Source organism: Bos mutus, chromosome 11 (assembly GCF_027580195.1).
Source record: "Bos mutus isolate GX-2022 chromosome 11, NWIPB_WYAK_1.1, whole genome shotgun sequence".
In the NCBI taxonomy this organism is placed as follows: Eukaryota; Metazoa; Chordata; class Mammalia; order Artiodactyla; family Bovidae; genus Bos; species Bos mutus.
The window spans coordinates 46,767,277-46,781,771 of NC_091627.1; the positions used below are offsets into that span (position 1 = coordinate 46,767,277).

Below are 14,495 nucleotides of genomic sequence, written 5' to 3' on the forward strand. Positions count from 1 at the left end.
CATTTGCTTTACAGTAACATCCCTTTATCCTGTGTTTTCTCTTTCTCTCTTGTCAATAAAGCGGTGCTTGTATTTGTTCCAAAAAGATTATAGATTTTAAAACATAAGTGCCATTATTATTGGGCATCTCTTTGCTGAGTCCCATTGACCTGAGTTTCTTTTGACTTAAGTTTATCTGTGCTTGCTGTTTGTCCCTTTCATTATGGGTAGGATAGATGATTGGATATTTCGTTATACTAATGATTTAAAATTAACATTAAAAATCTAAAGTATTTGCTGAGAAATGATACATTTGAGTCATAATTTTGAATTTATTGCAGCTACAGCTCGGTAGCAACATGTTATTTACTGGGATAAAATCTTATTCCTGATTTCAGGATTTATAAGTGTGCCACTAAATAAAATGAAATTCAGAGAATTATCATTTTCCTGGCATCTCACCATTAGTTATCAGTGGAGCTGAATGGGTCCTTTTCTAGTTCACATTTATCCTAGATGTATACTCAGTCCTTGTATCAGGAAACTTTAACTTGGAGTTTGTGGACTGGGAATGAAAATGTAAATGAAATTTTGATATGTACAGTTTTAGGCAGTAATTTCGGAGAAGGCAATGGCACCCCACTCCAGTACTCTTGCCTGGAAAATCCCATGGATGGAGGAGCCTGGTAGGCTGCAGTCCATGGGGTCCCTAAGAGTCGGACACGACTGAGCGACTTCACTTTCACTTTTCACTTTCATGCATTGGAGAAGGAAATGGCAACCCACTCCAGTGTTCTTGCCTGGAGAATCCCAGGGACAGGAGAGCCTGGTGGGCTGCCGTCTATGGGGTCACATAGAGTCGGATACGACTGAAGTGACTTAGCAGTAGCAGCAGCAGGCAGTAATTTGTAGCTCTCACTGTAGAGACTCTGCCTTTTATCTGATGCTGTTCCGGAATATAGTGCTTTAGACTGTGGCCTTGGAGCCCAGTAGATGTGGCTTCCAGTCCTCCATCACCTGTATACTAGGTGATTATGACAAATTAGCTAACTTCTGTAAACTCTTACTTCCTTACTTGTGAAATGAGTAATAATAAAGCTACTACTGTCTTCATGAAGTTGAAGAAACAAGATACTTAGTACAGTATCTAAACAAAATAACTTAATTAAACACTTATTTTAATTAAAATTGTTAAAACTTATTTTAGAAAATGAAATCTATGTTGAAGGGGTACATAAGCCAAAGAATGAAATGTCAAATTGGAAAACAGTTTGTCATATTTATAATGCTGTTCACATGTTGATAAGTAGCGATAGTTATTTAGCTGATAGTAAAAAATACCAAAAAGTAGAATATTACACTTGTAATCATTCATACTGATAGAAGAGAGAAGTGACCGTAAAATATCCAGTTGGATCGCAGTGCTGTATAGTAAAAGTTGTTGCCTGTTCGCCTGCTCTGCTCTCCCTGCTCCTGTTTCTCTCTAGGGTATCAAAAAATATTGTTGCTTAGGTTAAGATTGTGGTTCTTGTAGGGGGTAATTGGCTACTAATAAGACAAAGTTGGAGAAGGTAATGGCACCCCACTCCAGCCCGTACTCTTGCCTGGAAAATCCCATGGACGGAGGAGCCTCGTAGGCTGGACTCCATGCGGTCGCTAAGAGTCGGACACGACTGAGTGACTTCACTTTCACTTTTCACTTTCATGCATTGGAGAAGGAAATGGCAACCCACTCTAGTATTCTTGCCTAGAGAATCCCAGGGATGGGGGAGCCTGGTGGGCTGCCATCTATGGGGTCACACAGAGTCAGACACGACTGAGGTGACTTAGCAGCAGCAGCAGCAGCAAGACAAAGTTAATTTACAAAAGAAAGTCTTAACTTGGTGGCTCATGACCATGGAAAATCCATCAGTGTACCTTTATGCACAAATGGACCCGTGACATCTCATACAAAATGTTCTTTATAGGTTTTCTGGGAGAAAAGTGTTAACTTCCATAAGATTATGAGTGATGAATCACTTTTCTGATATATTGATTGGCCAGGATATAGGTGAAAGAGAATGTTCACTTGAAAATGCAGTATGTTAAAAGTTTAATATTTATAGAAAGTTCGAAGGCTTTAATATTTTATAATTTTCCTCCTGTTTAAAGGATATACTTACTGTGAAAATCTTTTTAGAAAATACAGAAGATAAAAGTTTAAAAGGAAAATATGCCATCACCCAGATTGACAACTGGTAAATTTTTTTGGCATAACCTTGGTGTAAGGTTGGAAACAGTAAAGTTTAAAGTTTTACAAAAATGTGATTATAAAACTATATCTTTTATAATCTGATTTTTTTTATGTGAACTGTGATCAGTCTCTATATCATCAAATATTTTTTTAAACTGTTCTATACTGGAATATAATCAGTTAACAATGTTGTGGTAGTTTTAGGTGCATAACAGAATGACTGTGTCATCCTTATTTCGTCATCATTTTTAATTGCTTCATCTCAGTAATATAGCTGTCACTTCTTTGTAAGATTTAAGTAGTTATGTATGTTACTTTAACAGATTATCATTATTTTATCACTATTGGAATGGGAAATTGGAATGAAATGGGAAATAAAATGAATTCTCAGAGAATGGGGAGAGAATATTAGAATAAATTTAAGAATATAAATTTGGAAAAGAGCATATATGGATATGAAAGGAAATGTCATTAATGATGAAGGCATTGATCCTACAAGGCAAAATCCTTCTTGTTGGAATTGCTGCCAGATTTTTTTTTTTTTTGACTTGTTTAAAGCCTATTATAAAATAGGCTTATTATGTTTATATCTTGAAGATGCCTTTAGTAGCCATTCAGGTTTCCTCATTGTCTCCTGCTTGTCTACTTTCTAATCTTATTTCTCCCCTGAAAGAATTCTGAGTGCTAGGTAGGGGGTGATTCTTTGTATTTTCAGGCTAAAAATTGTACCTTTCTTATTTGTCATTTGTTACTTAATAAATATTTGAGGCTATTGCTTATTTTCATTGTTTTAATCAACTTTATTTTAAAACTGTTTTAGAATGGTTTTAGATACTACTGCTTTTGAATAGGTTAATGTATATTCTCCACTGTTTAAGAGTTTAGTCTTTATTTTGGCATTAAGATTGTGGCTAGTGGGATATTGATATTGACCACTATTCAAAGTAGTGCTTTTCAGAAATTAGCTCATAAATAAGCTTTTGCTAAGGTTGGATGCTGTAGATGAATAGTTTTTTCTCATGTTTAGCAGTACTAGGCCAGGAAAATGTTAGATCTGTTGGAATATTTGCTAGATCAAATTATGGAATCCAGGTTGAAATAATTTAATTTTGACATATAGCTTCCTCATGAATGTGTAGTTAGTATTTTTATTATATTAATTAATGCTACATATTTTATATTGGGGGCTTCCCAAGTGGCTCAATGGATAAAGAATCCACCTGTAATGCAGGAGACATGGGTTCGATCCCTGGGTTGGGAAGATTCCCTGGAGTAAGAAATGGCAACCCACTCCAGGATTCTTGCCTGGAGAATCCCATGTACAGAGGAAGCCTGGTGGGCTACAGCCCGTAGGGTCGCAAAGAGTCAGATATGATTGAAGTGACTGAGCACACATGCATTTTATATTATCATTTAGAAATTTTTATCATTGTGTGTTCTTAAGTGTAAGCGTACTCCACTCACATAGGCAGCACAAAACTCTACTTAAGTAATAAAAGTCTTATCAGGCTGGTAGTAATAGGGGTAAGACAGAGAATAAAATAGGATAAGCTCAGGTAGTCAAAGGTAATATATGATTTTGGTGTACAAATACAAAGCAGTATGTGTAGAGTTTAAAAAATAAATGGGAAGAAAAGGCCTGTAAAAAAGTCCATTGTCTCCTGTCTTCTCAGACCCATTTCTGTTTTAAATTCTTTAAAATGTTGGTTTTGACATTAACTTATTTTCTGAAATAGTAATTATATTTCAGCTATATCAAAAATCATATTTCTATTGCTTTATTAATTTTGGATATAATTTGTGAACTTCCTTTTCTGATGCATAATGGTTTCACCCACTTAACCTTCCCCATCCTCTCAATATAGTTATGTCAGTTCTTGAGGTAGTTCTAAAAATGAAAATAATTGCTCAGTGATTGCCAAAAAAGATTCTGTGATTCACTTTATGCCTTAAAATATATCAATTGTTGTTTTCCTTTTGTTATTCTTTGTTTCATAGAGTTTAGTGGCTTGTTTTTCATTTGATTAATTTTCTGGGTGGGAATTGCTTATTCTTCCCCCAAATCTACAGCCTTTCTTAGTATTAGTTTTTACATTTTATACATCATTAAGTGATCTGTTATTTCTTTCCTTCCCTCCATCTCCTTTGGACTTCATCTTCCTACTCCAGTCTGTATTGATTTCTCATTAGGGTTACTGAAACAGCTATCTTCTCTTTAGATCATCCTTGAAATTTCTTTTGCTTTTCTGTTGTCTTGGATCTCTAGTTTCATGGATTGCATGCCATCTTTATTAGTTTACTTCTTTATTTTGTTTGGATGATGAGTTTTCTGAGAAAAATTACCAGGGAGATAAATGGTTTTTAGACCTTTGTGGCCTAAAAAAGAAATGTCTCTTCTGCCCTTACGTTTATTGATAACTTTTGTTGGATACAGAATACTAGATAGAAAATTATTATCTCTCAGAATATTGAAAGTGTTATTCCATTGTATTTTATCTCCTAGTATTACTTTGAGGAAGTATGCACTGTTTTTATTCCTGAGCTTTTCCATGTCACTCTTTTGACTCTTCCTGCAAGCTTTTAGGATCTTTATCCCTCCTTGGCTTCAGAAATTTCATGATGATACGTGTTCTCGTGGGTTTTCAGTTCTGAATTTTATTTTTATTTCATAGTTTCCTTAGCTCTGTATTTTTTGCTGTCTTCTTGCAAATATCAGTCAGAAATTATACCTCCTTGATTGATAGTTTTCTTTTTCTCCCCATTATTTTTCTTTGCCTAGTCTACTTTCTGGGAGATTTCTTCAGTTTTACCTCTGGATCTACTATTGAATTTTACAAATTGATGTAATTTTAATTTTTTTTTTAAATTGTGAATGATATATAAGCAAAAGCTATATAATGCACATCTGTACACATTAAATGGCTCTGTTTTGTAACTGGAATGCGTTTTTTAACAGTATTCTGTTGTTTCGGTAATCGAGTATCTTTCATTTCTCTGAGGATATAAATTAAAACCTTTTTTCTTGCTGTGTTTTATCTACTGCCTCTAAACTTCTTTTGTTTGCTTTCATCTGTTTTTAGTGACACAGTTTTTCCTGGAAAGTCTTAGTATCCTTGGCTATCTTTTCATGGTTAAGAGAGGGCCACTGAAAAATAGATTGCAAGTTCTGTGTGAATGGGGCATCTCAGATTTTGGCATGTACTGTATGATGTGGTAAAATGTTGAGCAGACTTTATTATAGGCGTTCTCTCTTGGTTGTTCACATTTTCTAATAGAAATGTGAACATTTCTGTTAGAATAGAAATAGAATCTTTCCCCTTGGAGATACATTAATCTGATGGTTGGGCAGAGAAGGATACTTGAGTGAGGTTCACCATTCAGTCATAATTTTACATAATTCTCACTTTCATTTTCTTATCTTTGCCTTCTTCAGTATCTTATGTTCCTGAGTTTATCTTGTTCATTTTATGTACAGTAAGAATTTCTTCTTTTCCTGGGTCAGGTAGGGGTAGTATTCTTGCTGTCTGGAATGGGAGCCTGCAGGTTTTAACAGTACCTTTCATTTAGTCCTATTTCCTTTATTTCTACCTTCTGAGGTGTCTGAACCTCTTCAGTCCTGAGCTTTTCCAGTGTTCTGTGGGGTGAATCTTTTTGCTGATAGTTTTCTCCTGTGGCCCCTTCTAAGTTTGTTTATTTGGAACACACTTGTTTTTCCTCCCTTTTCTAACATCCAGAATTTCTTGCTGTCATCTTTTCTTCCATTATCTCTTTAATGATTTTTTTCCTTATGTATATTTGTAGTGTGATTTACAACATAGAAGAAATAAGTTTATTTGTAAAATCAGATTGGGCTTAACTGAAAAGGTGATGTTTTTGTTTTAAAAAACTAAAATTTTTTCCCTCCTTGTGTTGTGGGTGTGGATACAGAGAGACATGCGGAATTGAGAATTCAGATACCTAGACTTCTCAAAATTGAGGAGGCAGTACAATGTATAATTTATATAGTATATAATTATTTTAAAGATATGTGTTTGTGTGTGTGTATTATCTTAAATCCTCAACTCTCCTTGAATGTGTATATTTTACATCTGTAAGGACCTAGATCCAGTTTGTTACTTTGTTCATATATCAATTTAGTATTTTAAGATTAGTTTCCTAGTCAGTTATCAAACAATTTAATGCTCGTATCATGATAGTGTGTTTTAATTTTATTATTTCTTAATTTTATTTTATACTAGAGTATAGTTGATCTACAATATTGTATTAGTTTTAGGTGTATAGCAAAGTGACTCAGTTACACATGTATCTATTCTTTTTCAGATTCTTTTCTTACATAGGTTATTACAGAATATTGAATAGAGTTCGCTGTGCTGAATAGTAGGTCTTTGTTGGTTATCTATTTTATATATAGTAGTATATATATGTTAATACCAAGTTCCTAAATTATCCCTCCCCCCTACCTTTCCTCTTTGGCAACCATAAATTCGTTTTTGAAGTCTGAGTTTGTTTTGTAAATAAGTTCATTTGTATCTTTTTTTTTTTTTTTAGGTTTCACATATAGGAGATTATCATATGATATTTGTCTTTCTCTGTCAGATTTACTTCACTTAGTATGATAATCTCTAGGTCCATCCCTGACAGTGAATTTTTAAAGTAAATTTGACTAACTCTTTGGCTTTACTGATCTGAACTCTGACCTTAAGTTTGTTTTTTTGAGGAGAAACTCAAGATGCCATTTTCACTAAAGATAGTCAAATGTATGATTCTTCCCTTTGACCTTGGTCTTTCCTAAACCTAAAGAAAGAAGCTGTTCATCAGAAAAATGTTGATTAATGTGTTTTTCTTCTTGTAGATATTGTAATATTATAGAACTTAAAGCTGGAGGAGGCCTTAGAGATAAAATTCCTTTCATTTTGCCATCTAGAAAATAGTCCTGGTATATCATTTGTGTATTTCTGTGTAACAAAGTACTCCTAAATTAGTGTTTTAAAAACAACAATAGGAAATTCTCTGGTGGTCCAGTGGCTAAGACTTTTGCTCCCAATGCAGGGGCCTGGGTTTGATCCCTGATCATGGAACTACATCCCCCATGCTGCAACTAAGTCCTGGCACTGCTGCTATGTCGCTTCAGTCGTGTCCGACTCTGTGTGAGCCCAGAGACGGCAGTCCACCAGGCTCCCCCGTCCCTGGGATTCTCCAGGCAAGAACACTGGAGTGGGTTGCCATTTCCTTCTCCAATGCATGAAAGTGAAAAGTGAAAGTGAAGTCACTCAGTCGTGTCCGACTCCTCGAGACCCCATGGACTGCAACCTACCAGGCTCCTCCGTCCATGGGATAGTCCTGGCACATCCAAATAAATAATTGAAAAAAAAACACACAAGCATTTCTTATCCTGATACATTTATTATCTCAATTATAAACATTTATCATCAATTACTGTATGAATAGGAGTTTGGAAGTGGTTTAGTTGGTTGGTTCCGGTTGTAGTCATGACCTTACATGAGACCGGAGGATCTATTTCCAAGTTGACTCCCTTTCATGGTTGGCAAATGGGTGGTTAGTGGAAGGCTAGTTTTTTCTCATGTGGACCTTGCTTTGGCCTCCTTGAGTGTCTTACATGTTAGCTGGTTTCCTTCAGAGTGAGTGATCCAAAAGAGCAAGGCAGAAGCAAGGTCTTTTATGACCTAGTCTTAGATGTCACACATTGTCATTTCTGCCACATTCCGTTCATTGGTCATTAAGTCTGGTCCACATTCAAGAGGAGGAAAATTGGGCTTCCCTTTTTAAAGGGAAGAGTGTTAAAGAATTGTGGCCATACTTCAGATCTTCCACATCTAGAGAAAAAGAAATTATTCTTATATGGCCATACAGGAAGTTGGTGATCTTTTTGGTACAGTAAGAGTTTTGATTTGTTTTGATAAATAGATGCAAATTGTGATAGTCGCTTAACTGTCATTTGTCTTTGTATACATTATAATGTGGTACTTGTGTATCATTTACTTATTGACTCACCAGACCCCTTTGATTATCTGTAAAATGCTAGGCACTGTTCTAACTGAACATGTCTAAGAGAACTATAATTATGTGTAATAATTAGACTCTTATTATTTTTATTCTTGTTTTTTACTGGAACTGAAGTAAGTGTGTGTGTAAGTGTTATTCCTAAACACTTTTGATCTGCCAGATAGGGTAGGAACGTCCTTCTAAATAGCCTTCAGGTAAATTATTATTTTTGGCCACTGCACAGCTGGCATGTGGAATCTTCATTCCCTGACCAGAGTGGGAGCACAGAGTCTTAACCATTGGACTGCCAGGAAAATCCCAAGAAAATTATTTTTTTATTTTTATTTAGAAGTTTTTTTTGGCTGTGCTGTGTCTTCATTGTGGTGCAGGGGCTTCTTGTGGCATGTGGGATCTTAGTTCCCCCACCAGGGATTGAACCTGCATCCTCCCTTTGGAAGGCAGATTCTTAACTACCGTACTACCAGTGTAGTCCGCTGCAAATTATTTTTAAATGTAACTTAAAAAAAGAAGCTTTTGTTGGGGTATCGCTGATTAACAAACAGTGTTGTGATAGTTGCAGGTGAACACCAGAGGGATTCAGCCATACATATACATTTATCCCTTCTGCCCCCCCAAAATGTAAACTTTTTTATTAGTTGACAGCAAAATCCCTTATGTAAGATAATGAGTCAAGTTTACTAACAAGGTATTTTATTATAGTCAGTTTCCTAATAACTTATTAAACATGCATTGAGTACTTAGTACTTAGAGAAGCAAAGATACAGCCGTAATTCTTGTTCTTAAGTAGTTCTTTGTCTGGAGGGTAAGTGTTAGTCGCTCAGTCGTGCCCAACTCTTTGCAGCCCCATGGACTGCAGCCCACCTGGCTCCTCTGTCCATGAGATTTTCCAGGCAAGGATACTGGAATGGGTTGTCATTTCCTTCTCCAGGGGATCTTCCCAACTCAGGGAATGAACCCGCGTCTCCTGCACTGCAGGCAGATTCTTACCAACTGAGCTACAACGGAAGGGAAGTCTAGAGGGATAGATAAAATATAAAACTGAAGATGATAGCTGTCAATCTAATCTAGTGACTTTTTACCAGTATCAGTTTTTGGTGTGATGCTATCTTTTAAAGTTTCTATAGTGCTACTCTATCAGAAGGGAGGAAATAATTACTTGAAAATAATATTTTAGTATTTACTTTTGTAATACTGTTTTTTAGAAGGATATAATTGTTGCCTCTTTAGGAAGCATTTATTAATTAAATTTTTTTTTTCTCTTGTAGGCAATGTCTGTGCTGCTTCAAAGAGTATAAGCATTTGGAGATTTTTAACCAAGTAGTGTGTGCACTTATTAACTTAGTGATTGCCCAAGTTCAAGTGCTCCGAGATCAGCTTTGTAAACATTGTACTACTATCAACATAGATTCCACATGGCAAGATGAGAGTAATCAAGCGGAAGAACCACAGAATATAGAAAGAGAATGTAATGAAGGAAGTACAGAAAGACAAAAATCAATAGAAAAAAAATCAAACTCTACAAGAATTTGTAATCTGACTGAGGAAGAATCTTCAAAGAACTCTGATCCTTTTAGTTTGTGGAGTACAGATGAGAAGGAAAAACTCTTACTGTGTGTGGCAAAAATTTTTCAGATTCAGTTTCCCTTATATACTGCTTACAAGCATAATACTCATCCTACTATAGAGGTATGTAAAAATAGGTATTGTGAATTTTAAGTAATACCAAGTCATGGTTATGTTGGTAATTTCTCACTTACGAATAAATATGAAGATAGTCATTATTGATGGAAAATTATAAAAATCACTATCGTTATAAAAATTATTTTGGATTTCTTAAGAGCATTTCTGTAGCGACTTGTGTTGAACATTTGCTCAGTGTAATTCTAATAAGGAAAGATTTATAAATTGAACTCATAAAAAGTAAACTATCAGTGATAGATATTTTGCTAATGTATATCTATGCTCTACTTACTGTGACTTTCAAAAACTAGTAATTGAGGAAAAAGGACATGGAATTTTATTCTTAGAAATGTAGGTTAACAGAATTTGGAATTCCTTTTATAAAGAAAAAATGCTTAACAAATTATCTGTAATTACTAGTTTTAAATAATAGTATTTTCTTTTGTATTCAAGATGCTTTACTTATTCCACTAGTGATTTTTTTTCTCTGCCTCCCTCCCTTCTTCCCTCCTCCACTAGTGATATTTATACAAGCCTTTCCGTCTTAGGTTTATTTAGATAATGGCATTTATTTCTCCATATAGTAAGAATTGAAACAGTTATGTGATAATGTATTATAATAATGGCTTAAAACAATAGTGATTATTTCTCATGATTCCATGGCTAGCCTGGTTATTTCCTTTGTTGGTTTTTGTATGGCCTCACTTAACGCAGTTGCCTTTATTTTGGGAGTTGAATGGGTTTGAGAGTCCCAAGATCGTCTCATTCACATGTCTGATCGTGCTGGCTGCTCCTGAGGGCTCCTTGGATTTTTCTATGCATGACCTCTCATTCTTTATTAGGGTAGCCTGACTTCCTTACACGACAGTCTTAGCATTGATCCAGGAAGGCAAAAGTGGAAGCTGTCAGTTCAATTCAGTCGCAGTCGTGTCCAACTCTTTGCGACCCCATAATCACAGCACACCAGGCCTCCCTGTCCATCATGAACTCCCGGAGTTCACTCAAACTCATGTCCATCGAGTCGGTGATGCCATCCAGCCATCTCATCCTCTGTCATCCTCTTCTTCTCCTGCCCCCAATCCCTCCCAGCATCAGGGTCTCTTCCAGTGAGTCAGCTCTTTGCATGAGGTGGCCGAGTCAACTCTTTGCATGAGGAGGCCAAAGTACTGGAGTTTCAGCTTTAGCATCAGTCCTTCCAAAGAAATCCCAGGGCTGATCTCCTTCAGAATGGACTGGTTGGATCTCCTTGCAGTCCAAGGGACTCTCAAGAGTCTTCTCCAACACCACAGTTCAAAAGCATCAATTCTTCGGCACTCAGCTTTCTTCACAGTCCAACTCTCACATCCATACATGACCACAGGAAACACCATAGCCTTGACTAGACGGACCTTTGTTGGCAAAGTAATGTGTCTGCTTTTGAATATGCTATCTAGGTTGGTCATAACTTTCCTTCCAAGGAGTAAATGTCTTTTAATTTTATGGCTGCAGTCACCATCTGCAGTGATTTGGATTCCCAAAAAATAAAGTCTACACTGTTTCCACTGTTTCTGCATCTATTTGCCATGAAGTGATAGGACCAGATGCCATGATTTTAGTTTTCTGAATGTTGAGCTTTAAGCCAGCTTTTTCACTGTCCTCTTTCACTTTCATCAAGAGGCTTTTCAGTTCCTCTTCACTTTCTGCCATATGGGTGGTATCATCTGCATATCTAAGGTTATTGATATTTCTTCTGGCAATCTTGATTCCAGCTTGTGTTTCTTCCAGCCCAGCGTTTCTCATGATGTACTCTACATAGAAGTTAAATAAGTAGGGTGACAATATACAGCCTTGACGGACTCCTTTTCCTATTTGGAACCAGTCTTGTTCCATGTCCAGTTCTAACTGTTGCTTCATGACATGCATATAGGTTTCTCAGGAGGCAGGTCAGGTGGTCTGGTATTCCAGTCTCTTTTAGAATTTTCCACAGTTTAGTATCATCCACACTTTGGCATAGTCAATAAAGCAGAAATAGATGTTTTTCTGGAACTCTCTTGCTTTTTCGATGATCCAGTCGATGTTGGCAGTTTGATCTCTGGTTCCTCTGAAGGTGAAATTCACAGTTCACGTATTGCTGAAGCCTGGCTTGGAGAATTTTGAGCATTTCTTTACTAGCGTGTGAGATGAGTGCATTGTGTGGTAGTTTGAGCATTCTTTGGCATTGCCTTTCTTTGGGATTGGAATGAAAACTGACCTTTTCCAGTCCTGGGGCTACTGCTGAGTTTTCCAAATTTGCTGGCATATTGAGTGCAGCACTTTCACAGCATCATCTTTCAGGATTTGAAATAGCTCAACTGGAATTCCATCACCTCCACTAGCTTTGTTCATAGTGATGCTTTCTAAGTAAGGCCCGCTTGACTTCACATTCCATGAAGTCTGGCTCTAGGTGAGTGATCACACCATCATGATTATCTGGGTTGTGAAGCTCTTTTTTGTACAGTTCTTCTGTGTATTCTTGCCACCTCTTCTTAATATCTTCTGCTTCTGTTAGGTCCATACCATTTCTGTCCTTTATTGAGCCCATCTTTGCATGAAATGTTCCCTTGGTATCTCTAAGTTTCTTGAAGAGATCTCTAGTCTTTCCCATTCTGTTGTTTTCCTCTATTTGTTTGCATTGATCACTGAGGAAGGCTTTCTTACCTCTCCTTGCTATTCTTTGGAACTCTGCATTCAGATGCTTATATCTTTCCTTTTCCTGTTTGTTTTTTGCTTCTCTTCTTTTCACAGCTATTTGTAAGACCTCATCAGACAGCCATTTTGCTTTTTTGCATTTCTTTTCCATGGGGATGGTCTTGATCCCTGTCTCCTGTACAATGTCACGAACCTCCGTCCATAGTTCATCGGGTACTCTGTCTATCAGATCTAGTCCCTTAAATCTATTTCTCACTTCAGTGTATAATCATAAGGGATTTGATTTACGTCATACCTGAATGGTCTTGTGGTTTTCCCTACTTCTTTAATTTCAGTCTGAATTTGGCAATAAGAAGTTCATGATCTGAGCCACAGTCAGCTCCTGGTGTTGTTTTTACTGACTGTATAGGGCTTCTCCATCTTTGGCTGTAAAGAATATAATCAATCTGATTTCGGTGTTGACCATCTGGTGATATCCATGTGTAGAGTCTTCTGTTGTGTTGTTGGAAGAGGGTGTTTGCTATGACCAGTGCATTTTCTTGGCAAAACTCTATTAGTCTTTGCCCTGCTTCATTCCGTATTGCAAGGCCAAATTTGCCTGTTACTCCAGGTGTTTTCTTGACTTCCTACTTTTGCATTCCAGTCCCCTAGAATGAAAAGGACATCTTTTTTGGGTGTTAGTTCTAAAAGGTCTTGTAGGTCTTCATAGAACCGTTCAACTTCAGCTTCTTCAGCATTACTGGTTGGGGTATAAACTTGGATTACAGTGATACTGAGTGGTTTGCCTTGGAAACGAACAGAGATCATTCTGTCGTTTTTGAGATTGCATCAAAGTACTGCATTTTGGACTCTTTTGTTGACCATGATGGCTACTCCATTTCTTCTGAGGGATTCCTGTCCGCAGTAGTAGATATAATGGTCTTTTGAGTTAAATTCACCCATTCCAGTCCGTTTTAGTTCGCTGATTCCTGGAATGTCGACGTTCACTCTTGCCATCTCCTGTTTGACCACTTCCAATTTGTCTTGATTCATGGACCTGACATTCCAACTTCCTATGCAATATTGCTCTTTACAACATCGAACCTTGCTTGTACCACCAGTCACATCCACAACTGGGTATTCTTTTTGCTTTGGCTCTATCCCTTCATTCTTTCTGGAGTTATTTCTCTACTGATCTCCAGTAGCATATTGGGCACTTACCGACCTGGGGAGTTTCTCTTTCAGTATCCTATCATTTTGCCTTTTCATTACTGTTCATGGGGTTTTCAAGGCAAGAATACTGAAGTGGTTTGCTATTCCCTTCTCCAGTGGACCACATTCTTTCAGACCTTTCCACCGTGACCCTCCTGTCTTGGGTGGCCCCACACGGCATGGCTTAGTTTCATTGAGTTAGACAAGGCTGTGGTCCGTGTGATCAGATTGACTAGTTTTCTGTGAGTATGGTTTCAATGTGTCTGCCCTCTGATGCCCTCTTGCAACACCTACCGTCTTACTTGGGTTTCTCTTACCTTGGACGTGGGGTATCTCTTCACGGCTGCTTCAGCAAAGCGTAGCCGCTGCTCCTTACCTTGGATAAGGGTAAAAGTCTTATAATAAAAGTCCAATCTTGGAAATCACACAGTATCAACTTTGCCATATTCTGTTTGTAGAAACAGTTCACAAGGACAGCTGAGATCAAAGGGGTGTGATGTAGATTCTATATGTGGTTGGGAGGAGAGGTAAAGTTTCATTTTTAACTTTAAAGTACATTATGTTTTTCTATACATCCACGAATAGGTAGATTTGTGGGCATTAACGGATCTACCACATGCCTTTTTTTTTTTTAAAGGCTGTTTTTTCCAGCTTATTTTTCTATAACCTCCATACTGACTTCTCTAAACGTCTTTCTTCATCTGGAAAAAAATTGTTCTTT

General features: G+C 37.0%; 1 protein-coding gene across 7 annotated transcripts in view; it reads left to right on the forward strand.

The window, feature by feature from the left end:
- Positions 1-14,495, forward strand: part of USP34 (ubiquitin specific peptidase 34) — a 241,112-nt gene that overhangs the window by 45,926 nt on the left and 180,691 nt on the right. For all 7 annotated transcript variants that reach the window (XR_011466043.1, XM_070379396.1, XM_070379401.1 and 4 more), the window contains exon 3: positions 9,502-9,922. Coding sequence is in view for 6 of the 7 variants with exons in the window: in XM_070379396.1 (XP_070235497.1) it covers positions 9,502-9,922 (421 nt within the window). In the remaining variant the exon portion in view is untranslated. The remainder of the gene's footprint in view (positions 1-9,501; positions 9,923-14,495) is intronic.